Source organism: Strix aluco, chromosome 11 (genome assembly GCF_031877795.1).
Source record: "Strix aluco isolate bStrAlu1 chromosome 11, bStrAlu1.hap1, whole genome shotgun sequence".
NCBI lineage: Eukaryota > Metazoa > Chordata > Aves > Strigiformes > Strigidae > Strix > Strix aluco.
The window spans coordinates 15,861,809-15,889,800 of record NC_133941.1 but is presented as its reverse complement, the minus strand read 5'-3'; the positions used below and the strand labels follow the sequence as shown (position 1 = coordinate 15,889,800).

At 37.1% G+C, this 27,992-nt stretch overlaps 1 protein-coding gene across 1 annotated transcript in view; it reads left to right on the top strand.

Annotated features, from left to right (window-relative positions):
- The window catches only part of CACNA2D3 (calcium voltage-gated channel auxiliary subunit alpha2delta 3), a 468,241-nt gene that overhangs the window by 170,567 nt on the left and 269,682 nt on the right, over positions 1-27,992 (top strand). Inside the window, exon 5 of the mRNA XM_074836249.1 lies at positions 15,210-15,372. Coding sequence (XP_074692350.1) covers positions 15,210-15,372 — 163 coding nt within the window. The remainder of the gene's footprint in view (positions 1-15,209; positions 15,373-27,992) is intronic.

Here is a 27,992-nt window from a genome sequence, read left to right as displayed (position 1 = left end):
TGTTTGTTTAAACTACAGATTAGTAAATGACTGAGATGTGTATTACATTTCAGGGTTTCTTCATGATATGTTGTATGTATTGTTGTTCAGATCCCTGTGTGGTCTAGTCACTCTATATATAATTTCAGTGAAATAGCTAATGACAAGTTGGTTGCTTAATGAAGTGCTTTCATGTCACCTTATTTAGGAGGGAGGATCTTTTTCTGGCAGCTGAAAGCTAGCGTAACAATATCTAGTGTAATTTCCCCCTTGGAATCTATGTATAGTAAGTCATCTGTGTAGTAAGCTTATGTCTGGGAAGCCTGAATTAATAATCTCTGGGTCAGCCTCACAAATTTTTCATTATTTCAAATGCTTTCTCCTTTTGGTTAAGCCTTTTGTTCAAGATGACATTGAATTGCAGTGGTTAGATGACTTATGACCTGTATTTTTCAGGAAGGACTATTGACACTGCACGTCATTTTTGTTACAGACTTGAAATGAAGCAAGCATGAAGATAAGATACATTAAATATAGTAATTACCTATTAAAATAACAATTTAAAAACATTAAGTATGATTATATTTTTATGAATATTGTTTTAGCTGTGGAAATAAGCTCAGAGCCAACATATTGAAAACTGATAAATCTTTGCTATAAGGGAGTACATTATATTTGCACTAATCTTTGTTTCTGCAATAAATGGTTAAAGGCAATGTAGGATTTTTCTGCAAATCATAATTAACCACTTATATAATCTTTTTCAGTTCAGCGCTCCTCCTTCAATGTAGTAACAATTAAAAAAAAAAAAAAATCTATGTGTGTGTCCTTAAAAATATCATTCTTCATATGATGTTCTGGTAACAAAAGAAGCAGAATCTTAGATAAACATCTGGTAGGAATGAAGGTTTCTTCATATTTTTTTACTAGATGAGCATTTCAGACCCATTTGTGACTGAATGATACTGTATTCCCTCTCATGTCTTGTTGTTTTCAATTTATTCTTTACCAGAGACAGGAAGGGAGCAGTGAAATAGGAAATTAGGATGTTTAGAGAAAGTAACTAAAGAGAGCTGCAAAATGGTTTTTAATTTGTTTAGAATACTGAGAGGCCTCTACGTGTGTGATCTTTCCTGCTGAGCTGAGGGAAACGCATAAAGACACTGTGCCCAGTCTGGACTGCCATTGTCCATTGGTGACTTCTTCCATTCTCAGCAGAGGTTTCACGCAAGGCCCTTCCTAGGAATGTTTCTTGGATTCTTCAGAGTCTTTAGAAGATGCTATCTCTCCCACATCTTTAGCCTGCACTTTTAATGCTTGTAAACAAGACTGGAAAGCAAGCTAGATTGTGGGGTAAATGATTCATAAAACTACCAGTTATCCCATCACCCAGATGGGTTTCAAACTAGAATTTTGTGTCTTTGGTTGTCTTGATTTGCCTGATCATCTTTTCTAAAAGTGTTTATCTGTTTTAATTCAGAGTAGATAAAAGTGCCATAGAAATTACACCTGGAACATGGTAATTTTTCTGAAAATCTAAATAGTTTCTTGAGTTGCTTTCACGGAGCCTTACACTATGCTGCGGTTTGACCGTAACTCTGAAGTTATGTGTAGGAGTACAATATTAACACAGTCTACAGCTCAGTAAGCATACTAGTAAATTGTTCCATGAGTATCTGACACATTAATATAGCGAAGAAATAATAGTACAAACTCCAGATAGTTTCATGATGTTGCTCTGACAAGTTCAGTTTATATACTGTGTTCCTTTATTGCTGCTGTTATATTTATCAGTTAGCCTGTCCCTGCTTGATGTGAAAAATGGTCAAAAGTTGAAAACATAAAGAGACCAGTTTTATATTTCATAATCTTAACTCTTGGACTGTACCACTCACTTATTTGCACAAGTTCAGGAACAGAATAGCGTGCAGGTGTTCATTTTACCCACACAGATACTTTGCAATATCCAAGTTCTTAACCTGCTCTTCTTTCCACTCTCTCCCCCTGCCCCCCAGCCTAGCTCCCAGGCCAAATATAAACTAGTATTTGAGAAAAATCTTCCTCAGCTGGTTTATGCAGATTCTGAGTTTCTATATCTAGGACTCATGCTTGTTGAATGAAGTCAGGAAAAGACTTAGAGTATGACATGTAAAAGTATATTCATTGTGTATTTTTGTTAAACTTTGTCCATACAATCAATGCAAAGCAGCACTGTAAAGAATCAGAGAGAGATACTTGCATTTCAGCAATAACCCCATCAGAAGGCATGCTGCTCTTAGCATGATCTACAGGTTTGAAGAGTTCTCTTATAGTGTAACTTGAAAGTTACAATACTCCAATGTATTAACACATAAGTACAGTTTTCAAAATATGCTCTAAGTTCAGTGTTTTTCTTCCCCCCCATTTGTAGAATAATTATTCTCATGACCAAGGTTTTTCTTTGTGAGTTTTTTTAAACACTTCAAATGAATCTTATGACTAAAATAGATGCCGTTGTCTTTTTTTTTTTTTTTTTTCTCCCCAGAATTGTGTGACTCCGGAGACATGTGTTTCTTTTATTAAATTAGCTCATCATCATGGTCTTGTTATTTCAACTGTGGGCTTAGCTGACCAAATTTCTATATTGCATGAGAGAGTCATTAATCATTTGAAGAGGATTTGTATACATTCAGTTGCTCAACATCTCATCTCTCACTTTACTCCCAAACAAATTCAATAATGTTGCACATGTTCTTTTGCTTCCTTTTGTGTAGTCAATAATATTAATTTAACCTCCTTTGTGTATGGTGGGTGGTTGAGAGTAACAAAACAAACCTTGGATTGCAGTGAGCACCATGAAATTTTGTTCTCTTCTATTTCTTCAGTATTTAATTATTTTGATTATCCCCCAGTGGTATATAAAAAAAATCAATCTTGTAAAGTACATGTTTAATTCATCATTCAGAGCCACAGTTAGTGTTCAAATGTTGTCGACTGCTGGATATGAACTGCCTGTTTCTTTCTGTTTTATTAGGGATAGTTATTGACCCCCAACCCAGCAAAACACTATATATAGGTTGTCTACTGTCCCTGAGCATATCTTGCTGAGGAGACAGTACAGCTCTTGATGAGTACAGAGCAGCATTATATGAATGCCTTGGACTCTGAAGTGTCTGGGTTAAAGTTGCTTCTCATGGGAGACAGAGAAGATGCAGAGCTTGAGAAATATTTTTTCTTCCTGCTTGGAAGTAGGAATGAATCACTTAGGGCATATGACTGTAAAAAAGGCACAAAGAAGTCATATATGTTTCCACTGATAATTAGAGGCAGCCTTGAGGTTGTCATCAACCTGATTGTGTCAGATGAGCTGAATATGAATGGAACTACACTGATTTCACTTTAAAACTTTTCAGTTTATCTGTTTGTGATATAGCTTGCTTTTCTATTTCTATAGCATATTTTAAACTGTATGTAGAGGTTTTTTTTAATGTTCTATGTTGAATGCTATTGTGTTACCTTGTGGTAAGATAGAAAACTCTAGAAAATATTACTGCATTGATTTTGAAGCAACTCTGTAATTTTGCTATTTTTTTTACAGAATTATTTTATAGAAGTTGTTGATCCTGCCTGTTCACTAGCTTGATACAATCTTCAAGGGTTTAAAGAGAAATGAGGGAGTCCTGTGCTTCTAGCTAGTAGTGAAAATGGCATTAAATATGAGACAAAGTCTTGCAGATTGTTTGCATTTATAAAGATACAGAAATGATATAATTTGTTTAAAAAGGTCAGCCCCATAAAACTTGTTTGGGGAATATTTGAGTTAGTCGACTTTAGAGGGAAGAAATCCATTGTCTGTTGGCTTGAGACATACAAATTTTTTCAGAAGCAAACTGTGAGAGTAAATACAACAAACTTTGAATTGCACCTGATGCACCTTTTAAATGTGACAAGTACATTCACAATACTGTTCAAGTTTAAAATATGCCTAATCTTACGCCCAGACCATGGCCAGTAGGAATCAGTAGTTAATCCCATAAAAATCACACATGCTTGATTTTTGCTTCTTTTCCCAGTTGCTGAAAAAGAATGACCCCCCTGCTTTTTAGATAAATGTGTTTTTAAAAAAAGCAAGCAGTAGTTTTAAAATCTAGGTGCTATTTCTGTTACGTATCCAACTGCTTTTCTATTTCTGTCTTTAGAATTTAAAAGAGAAGAGTAGCTGAAAGCCTTCTTCAATATCTGCCTGTGCGTCTTAACTGCTCAACAAAACTGCAGAGATTTTTATAGCCCCACTGACAATCTGTCAGCCTGTGTTTCACTATAATTATTTTTGCATCTGCATTTTGGCCATACCCACATCAGTGGGATACTACTTCTAACCTAAAAATAAAATGAGGCATAGTGAGGGGTTTTAATGCTCTGAAAATAATATTAATCTAGTAAAGACTCACTGTGTAATGTTCTATCTCAGTTTTCCTAGTCTGAAAAGGGAGTATGACCAGTACTGTAGCATGGAAGTAATGGTAAGCTTGATACAAATGTGTTCAAAAATGTTTTAACATCCTCAAGTGTTCAGAAGTGTTTATTAGTCTTCCTTGTTTTCTTTGCTCTTGCACAGAGCTTGTCCTTTTGTAGTGAAAAGTTTTAGGCTAATTGCTGCTTCTTCCAAAGTGTGGTTTAAATAAAGCCCAACAGACCTCTCATGTTTATTAGCAAGAAAAACAATCCTCTTCTATTAGTATATTTCTGAATTGGAACCATTAAGTGTAGAGTTCTCTACTGTGTCTATCAGGAGCAAGTTGGGAAGATGCATCCTCAGCAGAAGCACAGAGCCAAGGGAGCTCTGCCTGCGCTTGTGCCAGAGTGGAAGTTCAGGAGGTAACATTTTGGGTGCAGCTGAGAAGGGGCTAGCTCAGCCCCAGAACACTCTTGTCATGCTTGTTCAGCAATATGTGCAAGAGATAAGCCTTATCAAAGGGCCACACTACTATACTGGTAGATTTTCCAGGTTGGGGATTTTTGGCTTCTATTGTTTCACAGTATTAGAGTGTAAGCTCATTAATTGGGATGCAGGCTTTCTGGTATGTGTGGTAATTATGTGGTTTTGAAATGCACAATCTTCACAAACTCACAGAATCTACTATTATTGTATTCTAGTTACAAGATGATTCCCTTAAGTCATTAAATTCTTGGTTAAAGTTGCTCTAGAACTTTTAAGTAAATTGTCTCCATCATTTACTCCAGCTCTGTATGAGCATGATAACTGACTCTGAATTTACTCATCTATTAACTGGTATCTTTTTAACATATGTCCGTTGGGAGAAGGGATAACTTACAGCGCCACCAGAGTTGGGATTTGTTTTGCTCTTTAGCAGAAAGTATTCCCTGAAGGTTTTTATGTGTATGAATAAGCACAGCATTCTCCTGGCAAAACTGGCTGCTCGTGGCTTGGATGGGCACACACTCCGCTGGGTAAAAAACTGGCTGGATGGCCGGGCCCAAAGAGTTGTGGTGAATGGAGTTAAATCCAGTTGGCGGCCGGTCACGAGTGGTGTCCCCCAGGGCTTGATTTTGGGGCCACTCCTGTTTAACATCTTTCTTGATGATCTAGATGAGGGGATCGAGTGCACCCTCAGTAAGTTTGCAGATGACACCAAGTTGGGTGGGAGTGTTGATCTGCTCGAGGGTAGGGAGGCTCTGCAGAGAGATCTGGACAGGCTGGAGCGATGGGCTAAGGCCAACTGGAGGAGTTTCAATAAGGCCAAATGCCGGGTGCTGCACTCGGGCCACAACAACCCCCAGCAGCACTACAGGCTTGGGGAGGAGTGGCTGGAGAGCTGCCAGTCAGAGAGGGACCTGGGGGGGTTGATTGACAGCCGGCTGAACATGAGCCAGCAGTGTGCCCAGGTGGCCAAGAAGGCCAATGGCATCCTGGCTTGCATCAGAAATAGCGTGGCCAGTTCTATTGTACAGGGAAGGGATCTTACCCCTGTACTCGGTACTGGTGAGGCCGCACCTTGATTACTGTGTTCAGTTTTGGGCCCCTCACTACAAAAAGGACATTGAATGACTCGAACGTGTCCAGAGAAGGGCAACAAAGCTGGTGCAGGGTCTGGACCACAGATCTTAGGAGGAGCAGCTGAGAGCACTGGGGTTGTTTAGTCTGGAGAAGAGGAGGCTGAGGGGAGACCTCGTCACCCTCTACAACCATCTGAAAGGAGGTTGCAGAGAGATGGGGTCTCTTTAATGAAGTAACAAACAATAGGACAAGAGGTAATGGCCTTAAGTTGTGCCAGAGAAGGTTTAGACTAGATATTAGGAAGCATTTCTTTACAGAACGGGTTGTTGGGCATTGGAATGGGCTGCCCAGGGAGGTGGTGGAGTCCCCATCCCTGGAGGTGTTTAAGAGTCACGCTGACATAGCGCTTAAGGATCTGGTGTAGTTGGGAACTGTCAGTGTTAGGTTAATGGTTGGACTAGATGATCTTCAAGGTCTTTTCCAACCTAGATGATTCTGTGATTCTGTGAAAATAACCACACTGAACACTTGCATTTCTAGACCCGGCAAAAACATTAGATCTCTAGTAAGGCTCTAAATTTAAGAGTGACCAAAGAGTTTTTGTTCAGCCTTGTGACAAAGAAAAGAATCTTGAGAGCTTTTGTATGTAAAATTAGATATTTTTGAAGTTATTTATCTGTAAAGGAAGATGAGGCTTAATCTGAAACTTGTAACCTAAAGTGACTTTTAAACCTTTAATAGATGATTTAAAATAGCCATCATAATTACTTACTACTTGCCACTTTCAGTGAATCAGTTAATCCTTACAAGACCTCAGAGGCCTTGATGTGTTATCAATTTACATGCTGGTATAATTGATTTTATACTATAATAAAGTATTATTTATTTATCCATCCCATTTTAAGACAATTTTAATAGGGTAATCGTATTGGGAGGGAATGGATAGCCTGGGGAAAGGTCATCTTACTCTGATTGCGTACAGAACAGATGTTTTTGCAAGGATGCAAGTAGCATTTCTGTACTACTTCCATAGTTAAAGAGGGACTGATCACAACATTTCAAATCTCAGGTGTTTTCTGAGCCTTGCTGTTAAATAAAGACATGGGAAAAAATGTTGGAAGTTGTTACAAAGGAGCAAGCAAGAACTTTCAGCGAATAATCAAAAATTATGAAGATGAAATCTTACAACAAGAGATGTCAGTTTTCTCAAATTTAAAAGCTTTTTAAAATTCAGGACAATTTTTATTGAAAGAAGCAGTTAGCTTTTATGGCCTTTTATACTTGCTCGCTAAACACCAGACTAAGTTCTTGGATACAAGAGCTTTCATCGTATGCATCAAAACATAAATTCTCCTTACTGGACAATTGTCATAAGATACTTTTTTGAGCCTTAGAAACTGATATACATTCAGACATCTGCCTCTTTGTTAACACATGAATACCAGAGTCAATGTGTTTTGTAGTAAGAAAGCCTCCCTCAGAGTGGATAACTTTTCTCATTTTGTTTTTTACATATCATGAATATTTTTGCCCTCTTTGGAGCTTCAATGCAAATGCCATAAACTTTCATTGATTTAGCGTCTTCCACAGATGTCCAGCTTTGTCTTTAGATGAGCTGTAGGGTTGCGGAAACACTGTGAAAATGGTTCTTGCATAGATAAAAATTATAGTGCTGACCCATTAGTGCAAATCATTCCTAGTTGTGCTCTTACACCTTCTTAGTTCTCATAGCTCTGTGAATGGGACTTTTTTAATGCTGTCTTGGTAAAAATAATTTATGTACTATAGAAAAAATACATCAAACTAAAATTGTGGCTTGCATTGTTTCATACCATTAAAACAAAATACTTCATTTTAAAATGTGATGAAACCAACTGATACATGTTTAATCTTACATGCCAAGTACTCTCTAAGTTGCAAAGGCAATTTGCATTACAGTGTATCTTTAAAATTAAACAGTAAATATTTATATTTAAATAAATACGCTGTTTACATTGTTAACAAATATTTGATAAATAATTTAAGAATCACAGGATACCTGTTTACAATAAGATAACTGTAAATGTAAATAGAAAATGTCACTCATCTACCATAGTTTGTGCAATACTGCAATTATGCTAGATGTGCAATACTTTTCAGTATTATATCTAAATTACTGATGTCAGCAAAGTATCCGTTGTAATGAAGGTGCTTTTGTACTTGAGACTTTATGCCAAAATAAGTGGCTAAACTGGAACAGATAGCTTCAAAGTTTCCTTCTTGCCTTGCAGATCAGTTCTCCCCTGCAACCTACTCCTGTAGTTCTCATTGCCTTGAACCCTTCCAGGGAGGGGGCAGCCACAGCTTCTCTGGGCAACTTGTGCCAGTGTCTCACCACCCTCACAGTAAAGAATTTGTTCCTTGCATCTAATCTAAATCTACCCTCTTTCAGTTTAAAACTCTTGCCCCTTGTCCTATCACTACCCTCCCTGATAGAGTCCCTCCCACCTTTCCTGTAGCCCCTTTAAGTACTGGAAGGCCACTATAAAGTCTCCCCAGAGTCTTCTCTTCTCCAGGCTGAACAACCCCAGCTCTTTCAGCCTGTCCTCACAGGGGAGGTGCTCCAGCGCCCTGATCATCTTTGTGGCTGCCTCTGGACCCGCTCGAGTAGGTCCATGTCATTCTTATTGGGTCCTCAGAGCTGGACACAGCACTACAGGTAAGGTTTCCTGATAGTGGAGTGGAGGGGGAGAATCACTTCTCTCGGCCTGCTGGCCACACGTCTCTTGATGCAGCCCAGGACACGGTTGGCTTTCTGGGCGGCAAGCACTCATTGCTGGCTCATAATCAGTTTCCCATCCACTAGTACCCCCAAGTCCTTCTCTGCAGGGCTGCTCTCAATCCACTCATCACCCAGCCTGGATTTGTGCTTGGGATTGCCCCAACCCATGTGCAGAACCTTGTATTTGGCCTTGTTGAACTTCATGAGGTTTGCACAGGCCCCACTTTCCAGCCTGTCCAGGTCCCTCTGGATGGCACATCCCTTCCCTCCAGCATGTCAACAGCACCACACAGCTTGGTGTTGTCAACAAACTTGCCAAGGGTGCACTCAACCCCACTGTTCATGTCGCTAACAAAGATGTTAGACAGCACCAGTCCCAATGCTAACCCCTGAGGAGTGCCACTTATCACTGCTCTCCACTTGGAGATTGAGCTGTTGACCACAGCTCTTTGAGTGCAACCATACAGCCAATTCCTTATCCACTGAGTAGTCCATCCTTCAAATTTATGTCTCTCCAACTTAGAGACGAGGATATCATGTGAGACAGCATCAAAAGCTTTGTACAAGTCCAGGTAGATGATGTCAGTTGCTCTTCCCTTATCCACCACTGCTGTAACCCCATTGTAGAAGGGCACCAGATTTGTCAGGCACTATTTTTCCTTAGTGAAGCCATGTTGGCTATCACCAATCACCTCCTTATTTTCCATGTGCCCTAGCATAGTTTCCAGGAGAATCCACTCCATGATCTTGCCAGGCACAGAGGTGAGACTGACTGGCCTGTAGTTCCCTGGGTCCTCTTTGTTTCCCTTTTTAAAAATGGGGCTTATATTTCTTCTTTTCCAGTCAGCGGGAACTTTACTGGACTGCCATGACTTCTCAAATAGGGATAGTGGCTTAGCCACTTCATCCACCAGTTTTCTTGGTGCACCTTCAGGTTCCATAGATGGTCTCAAACCTGATCTTCTCCTACAGTGGGCAGTTCTTCATTCTCCCAGTCCCTGCCTTTACCTTCTGTGTCTTGGACAGTGTGGCTGGAGCACTTGCTGGTGAAGAGTGAAACAAAATAGTTGTTGAGTACCTCAGCCTTCTCCATATCCTGGGTGGCCAAGCATCCCTTTTCCTTCCACAGAAGGCCTGTATTTTCTCTAGTCTTTCTTTTATAACTGATGCACCTGTAAGAGCTTTTTTTTGTTGCCCTTGATGTCCTTGGCCAGATGTAATTCTATCAGGGCTTTGGCTTTCCTAACCTGATCTCTGGCTACCCGGACAGTTTCTCTGTATTCCTCCCAGGCTAGCTGTCCTTGCTTCCACCCTCTGTAGCTTCCTTTTCATGTTTGAGCTTGTCCAGAAGCTCCTTGTTCATCCATGCAGGCTTCCTGGTAGTCTTACCTGGCTTCCTCTTTGTTGGGATGCATCACTCCTGAGCTTGGAGGAGGTGATCCTTGAATATTAACCATCTTTCTTGGGCTGCTCTTCCCTCTAGGGCTTTATCCCATGGTGCTCTGCGAAGCAGATCTCTGAAGAGGCCAAAGTCTTCTCTCCTGAAGACCAGGGTAGAAAACTTGCTGTGCACCCTCCTTGCTGCCCTAAGGATCTTGAACTCCACCATTTCATGGTCACTGCAGCCAAAGCTGCCCTTGAGCTTTGCACTCCCCAGCATCCCCTCCTTGTTGGTGAGGATAAGGTCCAGCACAGCACCTCTCCTCTTTGGCTCCTCTATCACTTGGAGAAGGGAATTATCATCAACACATTCCAGGAACCTCCTGGATTGCTTATGCACTGCAGTGTTGTCCCTCCAACACATATCAGGGTGGTTGAAGTCCCCCATGAGGACCAGGGCTTGTGAACGTGAGGCTGCTCCTACCTGTCTATAGAGGGCCTCATCTTCTTGGTCTTCCTGGTGGGGTGGCCTGTAGCAGACCCCCACTATAATGTCTCCTGTCCCTGCCTTCCCTTTAATCATCACCCATAAGCTCTTGGTCAACTCCTCATCCATCCCCAGGCAGAGTTCCATGCATTCCAGCTGGTCATTGACATAGAGGGCAACCCCCTCCACCCCCATGTCCCCTGCCTTCCTAAAGAGCCTGTATCCTTCCATTCCAACACTCCAGTCATAGGAGCCATCCCACCATGTCTTTGTAATGCCAGTAAGATCGTAGCCCTGCAGGTGTGTGCACGTCTGTAGCTCCTCTTGTTTATGAATGAACCTGTAAAACAATTTTGTGATCAGTCTCCTAACAGCCCCATAAGTCTCTGCCTACTATGAGGTTGTTAGAGTACGTTAGAGCAGCCCAGGGTTCTGCGGACTATTAACAATATGATTCTTTGGGATATCTGAAATATGATCAGCTCCTTGCTGAAGCAGAATGATCCTGTGCTTGTTCTACTGAGCACTACTGATAATTTTATATTGGCTTGCATTGAGAAGGTTTTCTTCACAAGAGTAAAATATTAATATCATATGAAAGCTGAGATTCTTATTTGTCCCCTGTTTTTATGGCCTTGCTCTAAGTCTTCGTTATGATACAATAGAGGCTTTCAAAATGGTTGATCAAGCGTTCAGAATGATGCAGATGGTGTTAAGGAATGTACAACAAAAAAACCCAATGTGTTTGCCTGAGCAAATTTAAACGCACAAAAGTATAAAAATTCATGTTTAGATCTTGAGATGCATATAATAGATTACATGAATGAAATTTCCTTTGAATACTTTTTTTCTAGTTCATTGCTCACCATACGAGTCTATATGTAAAGTTAGTGTATACTCACCTGTTGGACAAGTCATGGTAGAGCCTGGCTGTGCTTCCAACCTGGATAATTATTTTGTTATTTATTAGACTAATAACTTTGTGACATGTTATATTGTGCTGTCTTGGAACTCACCTAGTTAAGGTTACATTAAAGATTGACCTCCATTGACAAGATTAAACTAAAGTCATTTTCTCTTAGAGCTTAGCAGGTAGAGTATTTGTGTTGTCAGCAAACAGAACTTTATCCCCTTTCCCTTGGGCATTATCTCAAATGCAGTGTCAGAATGCCAAATGGATTTACTTTAATTTTTTTTTCTGCAGTTTTTATTTTTAATTTTCCTTCTATCACCTTTCAGCTGTCACACTCAATAATTCCCTTGAAAGGAAAGTGCCCAGAAGAAACCACTGTGTAACAGCTCTGCTTAAATGCTGATCTTTTTCAGTAGTAGTTTTGAGCCGTATATGTTACCTGATGTTTAATCCTTCGAACTTGCAGGACTGTCTTAAATATATTATTTTTGTAGACTTCTCACTTGCAAAAAAACCCCAACAAACCAAACCCCAAACACCCCTAAATCAAAAAAAAAAAAAAAAAAAAAAGGGAAAATAATTATTTCTAATATGTAAAGGCTATTTTGTGCTACAGTTTGCTTTAAAAAAAACCCCACATAAATCATATTATTTTGTACATACTTGTAGAATTGAAAAGAGAAAATACAGACTCAGACCAATAAATCAGTACTAAATCAACCAAAGAAACAATCAGTCCTAAATACGCTTAATTGTGAATCGAGTGGTTTCATTTATTTAGAATATAGCAGATTTTAATACTTGGCTAGCCTTGCCACTTGCAGAATATGATGAAGGAGGATGTCTACTAATTAACTCCTTTGGAAAAGGAAATAACCCACTGAATGAAGGGAAATAATATTCTTTCAGAGGTGGTTTCCGTGTATATTCTGACATTCTTATTTGAAATTTGTCCATTTTTCCTACCATTTGTGAAGTATAAAACCCATGGGCAAGGTAAATTTTGCATCCTTAAGTCGTATGTGAATTACTGTAAAAGTTATTCCATGATACATAACTTAAATCCAGTTAAAGGAGAACAGTATATTGCTGCATATTTTAGTACAGAATCTTTTCTCCCATAATGTATTCAAGTTACTTAAAGTGAAATATGTAAGTACAACTTTTGTGTTAAAAATTGGAGTTAGTTGTTGTGAATGCTTTCAGTGATGGTCTTTAATAAGAAAACAAAAAGCAACCCCCCCCCTTGATTTCTGACAATCCTGATGAGACTTACAAAACCAAAAAGTGTCATGAAAGCAGCACAATGGCTTATTTGTAGCTCCAGCAGTTGTGGAGGCGATGTCATGTTCAGCAGAGAAAAAGGAAAACAAAACTATGTCTTTAAAGACAAGAAAACAAGGGGTTTGGAAACAAGGTGAAATAGTCATCCTCACCATGCTGGAACTTAGTCCAGGGGGTGTGAAGAGAAAGGTGGTTGGCAAGAAAGAAGCATGAAATATATAATTTTATTTATCGCTGTACTCCCAGGGGATAGAACATCAGCCTTTCTTCCAGGCTTAGATGCTATCTACTATATCATGGAAAAGCTACACAGCTTACTTCTTCTTTGCTTGGAACTGGAGTAGGATTGCATTTTACAACAGTCATTAGTACATGGCATAATGTTGGAAGGAATATTCTGTTTCTTACTAATATGGGAAATATGAGTTGGGCTTGCAAGCCTTCTGCCAACTGTCTATGGCTTTTGCAGAAAGGGTAAACTGAAAAAGCTGCTGTCACATATGGCCGGCAGGCATGCAGTGCGGTTAATGATCCGTGATAAACCTGGATGATAAGCAGAGATAGAGAAGACTTCACCCAAATAGAATGAGAACTGGTGTTTCTTGGAAATGATCACGTTTCTTCATCCTTTTGGTTTTGGTATGGGAAGAATCAAACCCATAACAGTGACAATTCCCCAAATGCTATAGAGAGGGGTAGCAACTATGGGGGTGTTGGATGATTCTAATAACTTTCAAAATTATTTAATTAATGAAACTACACCTTTAAACAAATTGTATCTCTACTCTTTTCTTTACCTGTGGCTCCTGGAGGGGAAAAAGCCCAAATCAACAGACTACGGTGCTTTTTCTCCAGAACTTCAGGACTCGATAGCTATGTATATTCATAAGATGTATGTAGCAGATTATCTGGCTCATCTCATTATAAACCAATTAAAGTAAAGTTATTTTACGGTCAAATGTTTAATCATGTCAGATTAATTTCCATTAAATTGATTTTCAAATATTGATGTGTCTCAATCTTTGTTATATGTGATTAATGGTATGTAGAGCACTGAGTTTGTCTGAATATTTCTGTCATACACAGGTCTTCAAAATCTAGCTAATATACAGTGACTTCTTTTGTGTTCTACTTTCATCTAAAATCCAAACTACAAGTTGGCCATTTTGAAAAACTAAAAGCTAAAATAGCAGGATATGGAAAGCTTCTTTCCAAGTAAGCTTCCATTTAAGATACTGGTTAAATTATTATGCCTTTTAATGGAAGTGTATAGATTGTAAGATTTTAACTAATTTTTGTTTAGTAGAATATGTTACATATCACACTGAGAAAAGAGTGCTTGTGAAAAGTGTTTTAAGTTTTTGTACTTGCTGTTCTGTTTTAACTTTGTAAATGGTATAATATATTTATCCTTGTACAGGTTGTATAGATGTATATAATCTATGAATGCATAGATTTATGTCTAAATATTATTTATATTGATTTACTCTCAAATGGATAGTTAGGGCAGAGATTCATATTTAAATTAACGAGATTCTTCAAAGGCACTAAACTTTGGTCTCTTTCAGTTAAGAAACACATCACAAACTGTTGCCAAGGGTTAAGGTTGTTTTAGAGGTTAAAAAGTAGTCTTCATTGTTTGCTGCCTTCAAAACTTGATGGAATTTCTGGTTAGACTAGGTTGTAAAGAAATCAATAATTTTATCTAAATTGCCTTTGCTTATCTGGTTATAGTTCTGTAAAAAATAGGCCAAATAGTCTTCAGGAATCTGTAACAGGGAGACAATAATTTCTTGTTCAAAATAAGTCACTGCTAAGTTTATATGTCCCTATTAAAGCATGCTTAATTTTACAAAACCTACTATGATGTGCATTTGTAAAATTCAGCATAAAGCAAATATTTTTCTTTAGGAAATGTCAGTCAGTACACACTGGGTAAGCAACAACAGCTGTACTTAATATTTCTGTGAAGTAAAACCACATTTAGTTTGTCAAGGCCTGAGTTCAGCACTGATAGCAGTTCTTGAACTGATGGAAATAAGCTAAACAGAGATCATCGTTAATTATCCAGGGAATTATTTAAATCTAGAGAGCTTTGTATTAAAAATAGTGCATACGCTGTTTATGTTCAGGGTGTTTGTTGGGCTCTCAACATTTTTAGGGCAGCCAGAGATCTGAGGAAATATGGGGTTTTCTTGAGATGTATTTATAAGTCTGGTTTCAGAAATGTACCTGTACTAGGAGTATAGAGGGAATCTGAGATGATAAAAATATCTTGTTCTTCTATTCTAGATGGAGATACATGTAAATGTTAATCCATGGATTGATACATATGTTAAAATATTCAAACCTCATATTTTTATGCTGAATGTGAATTCTGAATAGTGACTGTGGGTTTCTGTTGCAGTATGAATACTTCAATGCTGTGCTCATAAATGAAAGAGATGAAGAAGGAAACTATCTGGAGCTGGGGAAGGAGTTTATTCTAGTGCCAAATGACCACTTCAATAACTTGCCTGTGAACATCAGTCTGAGTGATGTCCAAGTACCAACCAATATGTACAATAAGGGTAAGAAAAGAGCTGTTTTAATTCATCATTCCATTGGCTGAACATAGGAACTTCCTTGCTCTTAAAATTAAGCTGTTGATTAACTATATATTGCGTGTGTTTTCCAGTTTGCAATTAAACTGAAATTTCAGTGGACGAATGCTTAACATATGACAGTTTTGTAGTATCTTTTGTTCTGTGGCAATTTAGCAATTTAATATGGTCAATGATTTGCATATTGGTTTTATGAGTTATTTTCTGGAATCTCCAAATCAGTTGAACAGATCTTCCATTGTCACAAGTTACATTCTGTCTTTGCTGAGAGCTAGAAATGTCTTTGAAAGATACAGGATAGATGGAAAGGGAATATTTTATTAGATTTATGCTCTTAAGTTTCTGGGAACAATTCTAGCTGTATATGACTGTCTACACAGCTGCTGTGAGTTTTCAGATAATATTTAGGAGGAATAAACTACATTAAAATTTCTACTCCCCTTACTATTTGTCATAGGTGCTAGATAGCACGTAGCACTAACAAATAGCTACATTAGATACTAGGAGTGATGGGCTTAGATCTAAAAACTGGGAATTCAAACTGAACTCAGGTACACGCTTACTCATTTTCCTTTTGCCACTTCCCTTTGATCAGACAGCAGAATTCTGTAATTTTACTGTGCTTATGCAGCATGTATCTATTTATTTTTCTCAAGCCAGTAATAAAAGAAAAATTAAGAAGGAAAGCGCCAAAGTTTCTGAACAGTGTCTACAGTATATTTGTCATTGGTCTGTAGAGAGCTGCCTAATCTCATTATCTGGTTCCTCTTCCTTGTTTTAAGTATACTAAACGACAGCTAAAAATACATTAAATGCTTTCCTCATAATACGTTCCAGGTTAGCAGTTGTGGTAATTCATGAAAGGATATTGTGTAATCACAAATGGAAGGAGAATTAATTTGGATAGGTTGGGCTGGTAAGAGAAGCAATTGATATGACAACTTCTCTTCAATGTTATGATTCAGACTTGAGAATCTTGAGGAGCCAAAGATCGTACAGTAATGTCTTAAATTAGGGATTACAAAATAACAGAGCTTCCTAGAGAGTATTTGAAAGGTTATGAAATTATTAATATGGGGGTATTTTGAAAAGATTTGTAAAATACTTAAAGATTCTAAAGCTACCAAACCATTTTTTTTGTGCAAGTGCTAATATTTGTTTAACTGAGCCTGTCTATAAATTAATTCATTCCAGTATTGCTAAGGAGGAAAAAAGAGAAAAAAATCATGGTTGCAAAGGGATATAGGGGTCAGGCAATCATGTTTTTCTGGAGAAGCAAACTAACCTGAGTACTTAGCAAGAGCAGTAAAATTAAAGGACCTCCATTACATGATATGTAGTACTGCTATGTATAGAATACTTTTTTATATGCTGATTAATTACAGTTAAAGCCCAAAGTCAAGGCACTTGTTGCATCTTGTTTTGGTCTCTAATACAGGGACTGGCCTGTAGAGATGGGGAAGATAGAGCTCTGTGCTGATTCCTGTTTCCACTTTGTCTAATTCAAACCAGCCAAAATCATCACTTTATGCAGCTGCAGAAAATATTTTTTTTATTGTTTAAATGTATTCCAACTGCTGAAATCTAGTTTGTTGCTGACATTTTCCTTACACATGAACATGATAGTCTCGGCTCGGAGACTGACAATGTTTGGAAATGTTATGCTTGCCAAGAAGAGGCCTGTATACTTATATTTTTCGTTGCCCATTTCTTCAGTTCTGTAATGCGTAGGGGTGATAACAAGTTAATTAAATCCTAGCCTGAGGGTACAGGCAGTAGGTATTGATAGGTTTACAACCAAGTATCTGCACAACACCATTTCTCTAGAAAATGCCTGTTTGCTTCCAGGTTATGTTTTATTTTATTGAATTACTAGGCAAAACCATAGCCAAACTCACAGTTGAAAACAAACAAGTGTGATCATTGATATTTAAACACAGGACTCTCAAGTCAGAATAGAAAAATGAACTTTTTTTTGTAAGCTAATTCTAAATTTTTTCCTTCATTTTTGGGTTTTAGTTGTAGAGATATTGATAATTTGCAGTGGGTTCAGAGGAGAATCATAGGACTCATCAAAGGGTTGAAAAACAAGCCTTAGACTGATAGACTCCGGGAACTCAGTCCATTTAGCTTATTCAAGAGATGATTAAAGGATTAACTAGTTGATCTCTAGTTAATTACTAATACCAGTCTCTGTAATCTGGTTGCCAAAGGTTTAGAAAGATCCAATGGCTGAAATTGGCCTCCATGATTTTGCAAGTTGCACAAATGTGGGCTCAGTTAAGTCATTGGAGGTTTGTGGTGGGGTTTTTTTTGTTTGTTTGTTTGTTTTTTTTAAATGAAGATAGTGATCTATTAGAAGGGTGTTATCCTATGTTCACCCCTCCAAGCCTTTAATCAAGACTAGATTATTTTTTGTTTGGTTTTGATATAATATGTAGTCTAGAATTAGTTGGGGCAAAAACTTTGGTCTGGTCAGCTTGCATGATCATAGTGATTCCTCCCAGCTGTAGAATTGCTAAATTGAATGTTTGGAGTCCCTAACTAGGCTCTAAATGAGATTGGCTTAAAAATCATAGGACATAAATACATTGCTATTCTTCATATATCTTCTGGCTCTTTCAGTCTCAGTATAGAAAAGCTTAAAAATATTGATGGTAACAACAACAATAATTCCCATTTTAAGGAAACCATCAAGTTTAGAATCAGAAAATAAAAGCAAAACCAAATTTCATTACTTTTATGATGGAAATCAAGAAAGCTGAAATACCATAAATATAAAAACTATGATATAAAAATTTAACATGCAACATTTTGAAAAGGAAAATGAGAGCTAATAAAAAGGGCTGCCAACCTAATTTGTAAGCATACATGTAACTCTAGTGCCATCTTTGAGTACAGATTGCATGCACCTACTACAAATGTAGAAGGAAAAATAAATTAGTGAATTTAATAAAGAATCAGTTTTGCATTTACAATACTCTTGGTCATCTTTATAAAATATAAAGAGCTGGTCTGGTTATTTATGTGCTCTTATATTTTTCATTCCCCTCTTCTGCATGCCCTCGTCCCCCGGTTTCTCCATATCTTACAGTGCACATCAATTAATGTTAAAAATAAAAAAGTTACTGATCTTTGGAGTATAAAGCCTATGGGACTTAGAAAACACTATTTTGGCATTCATTCCTATAATGTTCATATACTGAATGAATTCAGAAAAAAAAAAAAAAAGTGGGATAAATGTGCTTTACAGATAAGTGTGCTTATCTGTCTGTCAATACAGAGAGACCTCTCTCAGCTCTAGACTGTTTCACAGCAAGGCTCATGGTCCATTTAAACTGCAGAACATTCTGATGAATTGGCCTCCTTCACTTTTCCTGAAAATGACTGCTTATGATAATGTTTTGCTTTTGAAATATTTAAGCACACATCAGGATTCTAAATCTGTCAGTGCATTCTGTTTCTTCTCTTTAAGCTCAAAGTGTATTCATTGCCTATAGCCACAGGATTTGCAAGGCAGTATTTTTTTTAAACAATGAATAAATAATTAAGATTAAGCAAGAAGTTCTGTAATAACTGTCTTGGCAAGTGGTAGCTCTTTCTTCCATCCACAAATTTGATAACTAGCAATTATCAACTGTGTACAGATTTCTAACAGAAAGTAGGGAAAAGGGTTCTTAGTGAATTAATCATACAGGTATACCCATAGATGAAAAAGGAAGGGAGAAAGAAATTTACTCATTTCATATTAGAAGGAAAGTTTAGTTTTGGAAGTACAGAATCAATCTGAATCCAGTTTGGACAGTGCAGTACAAAGGCAGAAGTCTGGGTATGAGAACAAGTGTGTGTAGGGCACTGTCTAATTCTGCTGCTGCTGTTTTTTAAATAAAGTCTATTTACATGGGTTATATATCAGCACCAAAGTGAGTTTTCATAGCTCTTATTTTTTATCTCTCCTGTTATTTTAGAATGTAAGTGATTCGGGACATGCTACTCTCTCAGATATATCTTCCATGTATACTTCCATAGGTATACCTTTCAAAGATGCTCAGATATACCTTTCTACATATCAATTGGTATATTTTAAACAGCTATTGTGAAAGAGATTCATAATAATGAAAAATAATTAATGATTTAAAGTTTACATAGTTTAAACATTTGCTTTGTTACTTTCTGAGATGCTAGTAGTGTATCTAGCAGAACCTAGGAATGTGACATATAATTAAAAAGTAGGCAGTTGGAACATGGGCTAGGCTTTCTGGCGACCATCCATGGAGAACGTGGTTTCTGGCAGTAGGATTACCGTTGGGAAAAAGTAGGATTCTATAATGGATTTATGTATACAAGAATATGATAAAAGAAGGCCTCAGAATACTCAAATCTGATCTTGCAGATGTTGATATCATATAAAAGAAAAATAGAGTAACATTTTACCTTTTGTTAGTTTGAGAATGTAGGTAGTCTTAATGTCTTAAAATCCTACATTCTTTGTCCAAATCATGTGCTGTATCTGAGCTGAAGAACCTATTCCAGTTTTATTTTTCTTAAGTCTATGTCACCTCATATTTACCTGTAGTTGTGGACAGCAATGACATGTTTTCTGCTATTGGGTTTACACTCAGCACTTTCTCAAGTTCTTGAAGAGGCTTATGAATACTTGGCTAAATGTGGATTTCAGAAGAATGTAGATGAAAACCAAAGCCAGGGCGAGGGTGAATATGTCTTCATGATATACACTCAGGCAATTCTAAAATACAGCACCTATTGAAAAGTGAAGTATAGCATAGTACAGCACCAGGAGTGACACACAGCAGGATCTCATCTGCTTATGTTAGCGTTGCATAAAATCTAGGAAATTCAAGAGGATGTTGATAAATACGTTATCTCAATATCAACTGAAAACAACTCCTGATTTTGAGCTTTTGCAGTTAGTCTTTGTTTATACGATAAGGTAAACTTTACATTTGTAGTCTGTAGAAAGGGAAAAGCCCAGATTCTCTTTTCAATTCTTCAGAAATTTGTAGACGCAAGCACATGTCCTTGCCTTTTAAACTATTTTTCTATTGTACCTTCCTGTTTTTACCTTAGGTTCTCAGAATTGTGGACTTTTATATTTTGTAAATTTTACTCTCTCATTCTCTTACTGTTTTTAGTCATTAAAAAGGGTTAGACTAATTCACTAGCTAACATAATTGACTAACTTATTTAACAGGTACTAAATTCTCCTTTATCAAGTACTGGCACAAACTAGAAGGTTGAACTCCTTGAAGTCAATGACATTACTGCTGCAAAATCAGTATTAGACTGCAGTTGTCTCTTCCATCCCTAGGAATGCAAACAGGCAGCTACTTAGATACATCACAGCAGACACCTACCCACCTGGAAGACTTTTAATCCTTTTCCATTTCTGGGGAATTACTCCAGTGTTTCTTCAATGTTTCTGGGACATGAACTTGCAGAACATTTCCAGAATAACTGTAAAGTGTGAAAATTTGTATTATAAGGACAGTTGATGTTGAAACACTATGGTTTCTCAAAAAGTGTCAAGTCTTGTTTAACTGTCTTTTGTTGTGACCAAAAATTAAGTAGTTAGACTTTTGGATTTTAAGGGGTTCAGTGTCTACAGCCTCTGGTTGAGAATCAAGGGTTTATAGTAAGATTCTTAGGTACATACCTCTGTAATTTGATTGTCTTGAATAATTTGGGGTTTTTTTACATGGGTAAACAATATCTCACTTGGACCTCTAAATACAAATGAATACAATGAAACATGAAGTGATGCAGGCCTTCTACAGTCAAAACAGAATAACAAAACTAAATGGGTTCTAATCACAGCTGGATACAAGAAACTGCTTCGTCTTTACAAAATCTCTGTTTAGAGTAAATGTGCTCAATGTCATTATTTCTTCACTGTAAGAAATTTAGAGCTAAAGAGAGACTTCTGTGCCTAAGAGCTTTTTCTAGTATAAAATTATTTATTTCTAAAAACCTTATGTGTCATAAAATCTTCACTGTAGCTCTGCCTCCAGATTTGATCTGGACTAAAATATCACACACACAAAGACAACCTTTCTAAATGTTCTTAAAAAATAAAAATGCCTTTTAGAATGAGGTCAGTTTTACTTTCCTAGTTGGGTATCTGCTACCTCCATTTCTTTTCTTTGTCTTCCCAAGAAGACGCAAAGAGTGAATGTGGTTATTCAGGCCTAGACTTGTACTAACTCTTAGGTGAACTTACAGTTTTATCCTCCCACTGACTATTTAATTTGTTCTTATTTAGGCCTGTAGTAGTACTTTGACAAGTGCACGTTGTATTCCTTTTCTAATTACATCTTTTTCCTTGCTTACTGAAAAACACTTTCTCCTATTTTCAATCCTGAATTTATATCTCCTGATTCTCTCTCAGCTAGTTCTTGCTTGATCTCCTTTGTGCTTATGATTATAACAAGGCTTTTTTTTGAGATGAATTTCCTAGAATGAAGTTGTGAGGTATCTCAAGGCACAATTAGATGTATGATGTCAGCTGCAAGTTATTGGCGGATAAGAAATTTCTGCTCTCTGCCACTTGTGCTTGCTGGGTATTACTGTCCCATTGGAACCAACTGTCATAAGCTGTTCTGTAAGCTCTTCCCGAAACTGGTTTGGTAAAAGGAATCAGATCAGCATTTTCTCCTAGCAGAGTGAAAATAGAATCATTTTGACATAAATTGAGTGGGGGTGACTGCATGTGTGTATCTCTGCCAGCTCTGGATGGTAGTGTCTGAAAGATGGTGGAGGAGGTAGACATGTGCCAATAGAGGTAGACTGGGGAAAGAGGATAATCTCTTTACTGGGATCAGATCAGATGCAGCTTGAGCAAAATGTCCAATTTTGCCTCAAAAAAAAAAAAAAGGCAAGAAGAAAACTAATTTCTCTTGGCAATAGAAGGGAAGTAGGCTTACGTAAGTTGATTTAAACTAATCAACTTATAGCAGTTTTTTCATTTGTTGTCATTTATAGTTTACTATATATATAATTTTGTTTTACTTGCTGAGTTTTATAATGGAGAAATATTTCCTAGAGGATAAACCTTCATCCTATTCACACAGCTGACAGTGGAATTAAATGCATTCTACAGCTTTGCAAGATGTAGTTATCCATTGAGTGTTTTGTATAATTCAAAAACATTGAGGAAAGATTTTCAAATTCTAAATGCTTTTAATTACTTTAAATGTATTTTGTTTTCATCACTAATGAATGTTACAGGAAAAGACACATCTATGCTACATGGCAGAGAGTTGTGCAGTCTGTTGTTACTCCAAAAGATGTTGACATATATGCATGATTCACTGGAGTATTGCATGGAAGTATTATTGATGCAAGATAGTTTTGTGACCATGGATCTGCAACGAAGTTGTCAAGTCCTGGATCAGATGAATTTTAATTTATTAAGGTACACCACAAGGTTACTGTCTCTATTTTGTTTCCCATCCAGAGATGGCTAGATTGCAAGCTCTGCACTTTCTTCCATTTGTACAGAATGCAAAATAAAGCTTTTGAGAGACATGATATTTTTGTACACCAGTATTTTACTGCTTGCTTGTTTTCCCATAGTTTGTTTCCGGTGTATAGCCTGAGGCAAAGTTTCTCGCTTTAAACTCTGTGACTATTGAAGAGTTTTAGACCTGGCTGAGCAATCTGGTGCTCTTCAGCACAGCACCGAGTGCATGCCACCTCCCCCCAAACAGTTATGTTCTATTGGTTTTCATCATCTTAAAGTTTAACGCTTGCTGAACTACTGTGCTCTGTGTGGGGAGATTGAAGCCTGTGCTTCAAAGTTCTGTGGAACTGACATCTACATCTTTTAGCTTGGGCTTTTTGCACTTGACTCCTTGTAAAGTCCTGGGGTGAATATTGCATAAATACTTAAATGACAGTTATTCTAGGTCCGCACAAGCAGAAGAACCATGCTGATACAAATGAATAGGCTTGTTCTGAACACACTTAGTTTTGGAAATTCTTCTTCCTAGTTTGATTTACAATGATGTCTGCTCAAATTAGTTTAAACAGGGAAATGTCTACTCTTAGTTTGGAAGAACCCTTAGACTTTGTGAAAAGAACTGATTACTGTCTTTGAAGTGCCCAAGGTGAAATGTTGATTGGTGTTTAGAAAAGCAGGATGTAGTGGGTAATGCCAAAAGGAGCATATTAACATGACTACATACAGTAAAGTCTACAATAATAACTATCTTCCATAAATGGCTTTCTGATTCAGGAAGGCACTTTGAAGCACTTTCCTGCTTGTTGCCCAATCTGAATTAAAATACCAGTGTCTGGACATGCGCAGATAGTTATTCAAATGCATTTTCCTTTTTTAGAACCTTGATATCAATAACTGCCCCATCTAAAAGGTGATGGACTCTTCTTCAGGGAGGAAGTATGCTCTGTGCAGGGAGAAGAAAATGTTAGAATCAATTACCATTTTTATAGTGATATGTCAAAATAAACCAAAAAATTTCCTTAAAAGTGTTGGGTCTGAAAAGTTATTTCATTTATAATGGAAAATGGGGCTTATACTATTGAACCATGTTTCAGCTTTTTCCTTATATGAGTACGCTTTAAATTAAGGAACTTACATGAACTTTTAGCACAGTGTTTACACTGATTTCTTTTTAATGTTGATATTATTTATACTGAATACATTTCTCTTAGCATTTTTCTGCAACTTTGACATTTCATAATGTCTACCAGTATAACAGACTGATTTTTCCCATCCTTTGTTACATCAAGCAAGTTATATTTCATAGTATTGCCATATGATTTAGAAATACATTTTGAGGTCACAGTCATGTTTTTGTGAATTTTGTAATTGACTAAGTCTTTGTTCCATACTATAATGTATTTGAGAGGGGAGCAGGTGAACAATATGGTTTACATCAAATAATTACAACTGACTTTTTAAAATCTCTCCTTAATAACAGTTCCCTCTTTCCTACTCCTGACATTACTCTGTGATATGTGCATTCTTCTAGTTGCCGTTTTGGCACTAGGAAGGATTTTTTTTCTTATTATCAGATTGGCTGGTCTTTAGCAAATACCTATCAGCAGCCCAGAGACTGGTTAACTTATGAAATCTCTGCTATCGTAAATTGACAGGCGCTTTAGTAAATTACTTTGACATTTTTACATCATCGGGCCTGGTTCTCTGTTAAATTAGGAAGTATAGGTACGTTACGGGGAAGATCTTTTTTAAGGAAGCTGGAGAATAGTGTGGGCATGGTCAGGTGAAAGATTAATCCTTTTTATTTGAGGTGTTAAAAAAAAGAAGAGAAAAAAGAAAAAGATGTGATTGGATTACATATTATCAGGTTTCTGTCCAGGTATATTCAGATAATTAAGTAGTAGCCTTAGTGCAAGATGTTGCTATGTCTTTACTGACAGAGCAGAACCACCAAGATAGAAAATAAAATTTGATGATCAGTGTTATACAGTCCAAGAGTTAATCTGCTACTTTGAAAAAAAAAAAATAAAAAAAGCAATAATATAAATTTTAACTTAGAGAGGTCTGTCTGACTGTCTTCCGTCTGTTCTTTCCATCCTCATACTGCAAGTATAGATGCTCTTCTGGTGTTTTTGAAGTACAGGAAGGGATTTTATCAGTGCTTTCCATAACTGCAGAGTTTTTCTGTGATGGATGCTGAAGTCCATGAATATTTTCAAGCACTTCTGTCAACAGGAGATATGGTTTATGTCAACTCAACTAACAAACATAAGGCACACAATATGTTGCTGAGAGTCTCAAGCTGTGTCATCAGCATTTAAAAAAAATGGTTCATGAATGTAAAATACAATTAAAAGTTCAATAATATGTAAAAAGGTAAAGAAGTCTTCATTAATAATAATCTGCATTAATTTTTCCTTAAATTAATACAGCACTGAGACTAATTCCACACCATTGGATTTGAAATACATTCAAGTATTAGCAACCATTTTGACTCTGTAACAGTGATTGCTCTGAGTAAATATGGATTTATAAAAGAAGTGATTAAATAGTATCTTGCAAGCCTTGAAGTATATTTGGACTTCACTCATTTCAGAGACAAGATGACTATAAATATGCTATACTTCCCTATGGATTTCAATTCCATTTTTATTATTACTCTCATTATCTTCACAATTCAATTGCTTTCCATGTGGACAGCCCATATTTAGCATTCTTCCATGACTTAGTATATTTGCTTTGGTCTTTTTTTTACAGAGTTGTGATACTCTTCTGTACAAATAGGCTGTATTTCTTTCTCTTATAGCTTTGCTCATGACATGATTATTTGTAGCCTGTGTACTGTCTTTTGTGACTCTCTTTGTCTCTCCTGTCCCCTGTCATTTACTGGCTGTTGAAAGTATAGATTTTATCATGTGACTTAAACATTTGTTTAAAAGCTTTGTGTTATGATGATGATTATTATTATTACTATGGAAAGTTGGCAATCAATTATTTGTGTGCTGTCATATTATTTTCTGGGTTGTAGATCATAGAATACTTTGCATCAGAAGGGACCTTTAAAAGTCATCTAGTCCAACCCCCCTGCCATGGGCAGGGACACCTTCCACTAGACCAGGTTCCTTAGAGCCCTGTCCAACCTGGCCTTGAATGTTTCCAGGGATGGGACATCTACCACCTCTCTGGGCAACCTGTGCCACTGTTTTACCACCCTCATTGTAAAAAATGTCTTCCTTATAGCTAGTCTGAATCTACCCTCTTTTAGTTTAAAACCATTACCCTTTGTTCTATCCCAAGATGTTTTCTTGCACTTCCTTCTGTCCGTCCCGCTAATACTTCAAGAAATTATTTACAAACAGTATGAATGCAATACAGCTTTGAATAATTCTGGACTCAGTGTCTTTAGTAACAAAAGCATCAGGTCTGGTCTGTGCTTTTCTGCTTACCACGTTTACTTGAATACTGGAAACATTACAAATGTAGATGTTAGACTTAGACTTCACAAATTGTCTTTAAATTTTGCTTGAACAATTTAGAGACTAGTAAAGAATATCAGTTGTGTCAAATGGCATTTCCACTGCATGATTTTCACTGCATGTTAAAAGATGAGTTTATGCACTATAAGTCAATAAATGCAGACTCTAATCAAAAGTTTTACTTGCATAGGAAAAAAAATCTGCTGCATGTAATAGAGCCTTCTCTAAAAGATATTGAAACGTGATGAACCACAACCATTTTTTGATTAAGTGAGGTTTTTTCAATTTGATACTTAAAAAGAGCTATGAATATTGTTCAGTCATACTTTCCTATCAATGCTTTCCAAGTGGCTGTCAAAATCGAATTTACCTGTTTTCTAGAATATTAGAACCAAAAAAAAAAATCATTTCTCAAGGGATGCAGAAAGATTATAATCTGCAGCTAGCAGATATGTAAAACCCTTTTCCTGCAAGGTGTGAAATTAAGAAATAGAATCTTGTCTGTCACTGTCATATATGATTTTATGGACTATGCTTCTGAAAATTCAACATCCTGGAGTTGTTATTTCAATAGTCATGGCCACATATTGTCCTGGACCACTATATTTATATTTTGAAATCCTTCCCCTGACTTGTTTGTCTTCATGTTTTAAGATCTCTAGCACAGTGTTTGCACTGTCTTCCTAACTTTGGTCATTGTTTAATTTAAAAGGAACTTTCTTAGTCTAACTGATTTAGTCAAGGTTGCAGAGAATTTCCTATTTTCCTGTACTTCTTTGTTTTAATTCTTACTGGCTATTGGACAAAGATGCACAGACTTCTCCACTTGTTCCATCTGGTTTTGCTCAAATTCTGCCTCAAATCAAATTCCCAGATTCTAGTCAGGCTGCTGCTTTGTTCTTGCAGAGGGTTTTAGCTTCACAGAATTTCTTTTTCTTTTTTCAATTCTCTGTCTTTAACAGCAAGCCTTTTGGAAATGTTGGCATCACCACACAAGATGTATACTGTGCTTTATCTTTCTTGTATCCTAGTCTGTCTGTTTCTGGCTGTGGACCTAATCTCTGTTTCTAATACATTCACATCACTATGGCAACTAGATGTCAGATACAGGCTACACGGTAACATTAAGTTTTTCTTCTAAAAAGCCCTACTCTTTACCACTCCTTATTCATCAGCTGTTGCTTTGGGTTGGGCTTTGCCTTTTGACAAATGTGAGCCAGTGAAGGTTTGTTAATGAGCAGTATCTCAGATACAATATTAAGAGTCTCTTTGACCTGAGACATCTCTGTTAATCATGATGTCTCTACTTTTCCAGGGGCAAGAAAGTGACAATAATTTACCATTGGCCTATAATGGTAGAAAATTACTCTAGCTCCTCTTTTATCTTTCCTTTTTCTGTATTATTGTCTCTGATGAGTATTAACTTCTCTGCTGACTGATTAGAAGATGTGGAGCCACCATTTTAGCTCCCATTGTGAAGGGTGGAAGCAGCAACTCTTTAATGCTGTTATTCGCATTCACCTGGGCCTGGGTACTAGGTAACCCAGATAGGAATCTATAAAGACATATCCACAGTACACACTGGAGCTCAAATGAGAGTATTAAAAGGCTAAAGCAGAGTGTGGAGTTGC